This window comes from Chrysochloris asiatica, unplaced genomic scaffold (assembly GCF_000296735.1).
Source record: "Chrysochloris asiatica unplaced genomic scaffold, ChrAsi1.0 scaffold00224, whole genome shotgun sequence".
NCBI lineage: Eukaryota > Metazoa > Chordata > Mammalia > Afrosoricida > Chrysochloridae > Chrysochloris > Chrysochloris asiatica.
Window position 1 is genome coordinate 1,400,814 of NW_006408742.1, and position 3,339 is coordinate 1,404,152.

Sequence of the window (3,339 nt, forward strand, 5' to 3'; positions counted from 1 at the left end):
GAGAAAGATGAGGCTTTCTACTCCCGTAAAGATTTACACCCTTGGAAACCCTGTACAGGGTCGCTATGGGTCGGAACCGACTCGATGGCACTTCACAACAACAACAATGGGCAAAATATTGAATGATGCAAAAGAAGATGAAAGGAATACATTTTTTTTTTTTTTTAAACATTGTGAGTCACTGTAACAAAAAAAAGGTCAATGTTCAACCATTTCAAGAGATAGCATATAACTGATTGTACTAAAGGAAAAAGCCCAAGCTGCACTGAAGGCATTGGCAGAAAAAAAAGGCTCGAGAAATTGATGGAATATAAATTGAAATCTTTTAACAAATTGATGCAACACTGGAGGCACTCACTCATCTATACCAACAAATTTGGAAGACAGCTACCTGGCCAATTGATTGGAAGAGAGTCATATTTGTGCCCATTCCACAGAGAGGTGATCCTTAGGAATGCAGAAATTATCCAACATGTATGTAAACTCATGCTGAAGATAATTCAAAAACCCACTGCAACAACAATACATCAACAGGTAACTGCCATAATTTCAAGTCAGATTCAGAAGAGGACATGAACCAGGGAATCTCATTTCTGATCTTGGCTGAAAGCAGAGAATACCATAAAGATGTTTACTTGTGCTTTATTGTCTTGACAAAGGCTTTGAATGTGTGGATCATGACATGCTTCACTGATGAAGATCCAAGACCACAGCCTTTGGTATGGGTTGCACTGTAATGAAAAGAAAAGAAAAAGCCACACAAATGGACCAATAAATAACATCATGACAAATGGAGGAAAGATCAAAGGTGTAAAAAATTTCATTTTGCTTGGATCTACAATCAACACTAATGGATTCAGCAGTCAAGAAATCAAGTGACGTATTGCATTAAGCAAATCTGCTATACAAGAGTTAAAATGTTCAAGAGTTTGAAAGTATTCCCAGTGTGTAGTACAACACCTGGCACACATGAAAACCTCAGTGAATATTTGTGTACTGAATATATCACTCTGACCCTGAGAGGTGAAATGGGGGAACAACAGAAATGCTGAGGAAGAATTTATTATTCTTTCAACTGTACTAGTAACACTTCTGTCATTTTGTCACAGTTAAGAGAGTCTTCCCTCTTAATAAAATATATTTGCAAGTTTTAAAAGGAAAATAGTTCAAGAGCAAAGATGTCAGTTTGATGAAGATGCACCTGACCCAACCCATGATGTTTTTAATAGCCTCATATGCATGTGAAAATCAGACAATAAATAAAGAAGACCACAGAAGAATTGATGCATTTGGTGTTGGAGAAGAATATTCAATATACCATGGACTGCCAGAAGAACAAACACATCTGTGTTAGAAGAGGGACATCCAGAAAACTCCTTAAAAACCAAGATGGTCAGAGTTTGCTCTTGTGCTTTACACATATCAGTAGGGACCAGTCCCTGGAGAAGGACAACATGCTTGGCAAAATGGAAGGTCAGTGCAAAAGAGGAAGACTACCAATGAGATGGATTGGCACAGTGGCGGCAACAGTGAGCTCAAGTGTAGCAATGATTGTGACAGTGGCTTAAGATTGGGCAGTTTCATTCTTTTGTGTAAGGCCACAGAAGAATTGATGCATTTGATACATGGTTTTGGAGAAAAATATTAATAGCCCTAATGGACTCCCAGGAAAACAAGCAAATCTATGTTGGAAGAACAACAACCCGAATGTTCCTTAGAATCCAGGATGGTGAGACTTTGTCTTTTGTACATCAGACATGTTATCCATCAGAAGGGACAAAAGTCCCTGGAGAAGGATATGATGCTTGGTAAAGTGCAGGGTCAGCAAAAAAAGAGGAAGATTCCCAACAAGATAGATTGGTACAGTGATAACAGCAATGAAATAAGCACAAGACCAGCAGTATTTCTTTCTGTTGTGCCTCTAGGGTCACTATGAGTTCAATAGTCGACTCAATGACACCTAACAACAGCGGCAGCATTTTGGGGGGACACAGTTCAATCCATAATACTTTGCAATTAAGGATTCAGAAAATGATGAATTCGCAGTTAAATATAAACAGCAGTGGTAATAATCTTAAAGTTTATCTGCCTTTATTTAACATTTTCCAACTCCTAGCGACCATGTATAGAGTTTTTGAGGAGCGGCTAGTGAGTTTGAACTGCTGTTCTTGCAGTTGAAACGAACCTTGCACTTTTTAGCATTTTTAAAATTATGACTTTTATAGTGGCATTGATTTACTTACAAATCTTTCCTCTTTTCTTCCCAATATAGTGAGTTTAAATCCAGCTTGGAAAGAACTTGTGGCACAAAAACCACCCTCAGGTCTCATATCCGGGACCCTTCTCTTCTCCGTTTTGTCTCAGATCATCATCTGTGTTGGATTTCAATCCTTGGGGTTCTTTTGGGTCAAACACCAGCCGTGGTATGAAATGTGGCATCCACAGTCTGAGTAAGTACAGGTTAATCCCTGTAGAAGTATATGTAAAATTTGTGCAATATATATGCATGTAAAAATAAGTCAAAAATTTGCATGTGACTGTGTTGCCTTTATATCATGGTGAATTCATAAAAAGGATTCTATCTGTAGGAAGACGGTCAGGCGAGGTCCTGTCCTAATAACCCAAAAAAAACTCAAGCATGCTGTCATCAGGTAGGACAGAGTAGCACTGCCCTATAGTGGTTTTGAGGCTAGAAATGTATGTGGAAGTTGACTGCCACATCTTTTTCCCTGGGAACAGCAGGGTGTTCAACCTGTCTACCTTTAGTCAGCAGCCAAACACTAAACTGCACCACCAGGGATCCTTAAGGTCCTAGTAAATACCAAACCAAGCCTGCTGTCAGTTCTGACTCGGAGACCCTTAGGACAGGATAGGATATCCAACAGTGTAAATCTATACAAGCAGACAGACTCGTCTTTTTCCTGAGGAGTAGCTGATGGGTTTGAACTGCCAACCAAGTTCGTAGTGGTGGTCTGAACTCATGGTGATCCTACATTGGGTTTCTGGGGCTGTAAATCTTTATGGAAGCAGAAACCTTCATCTTTTTTACTGCAGAGCAACTAGTAGATTCGAAATGTTCACCTTGGGGTTATCAGCCCAGCTTGTGACCCGCTAGGACTTCTTCAGGTTTCTTAATGTTACTGCTACTACTAAGACCTGCTTTCCTTTGTCTGTAAAATGGGGAAGTTAAAACTTATCTCTAGGGTAGCTTCCAAACTCCGAAAAGTTATGCTTTTAAATTTTGTACCCCCGGTAAAGAGATAACATTAACTAGTTGTTTATGGGTAAGGTGCTTACAGATTACAAATGGTGGTGGTGGTGGTAGTGTGCCGTGGAGTC

The 3,339-nt window shown here is 39.5% G+C and overlaps 1 protein-coding gene across 1 annotated transcript in view; it reads left to right on the forward strand.

Moving 5' to 3' along the window:
• ATP13A3 (ATPase type 13A3) overlaps nucleotides 1-3,339 on the forward strand; it is an 80,726-nt gene that overhangs the window by 57,807 nt on the left and 19,580 nt on the right. The window contains exon 27 of the mRNA XM_006873130.1: nucleotides 2,273-2,450. Coding sequence (XP_006873192.1) covers nucleotides 2,273-2,450 — 178 coding nt within the window. The remainder of the gene's footprint in view (nucleotides 1-2,272; nucleotides 2,451-3,339) is intronic.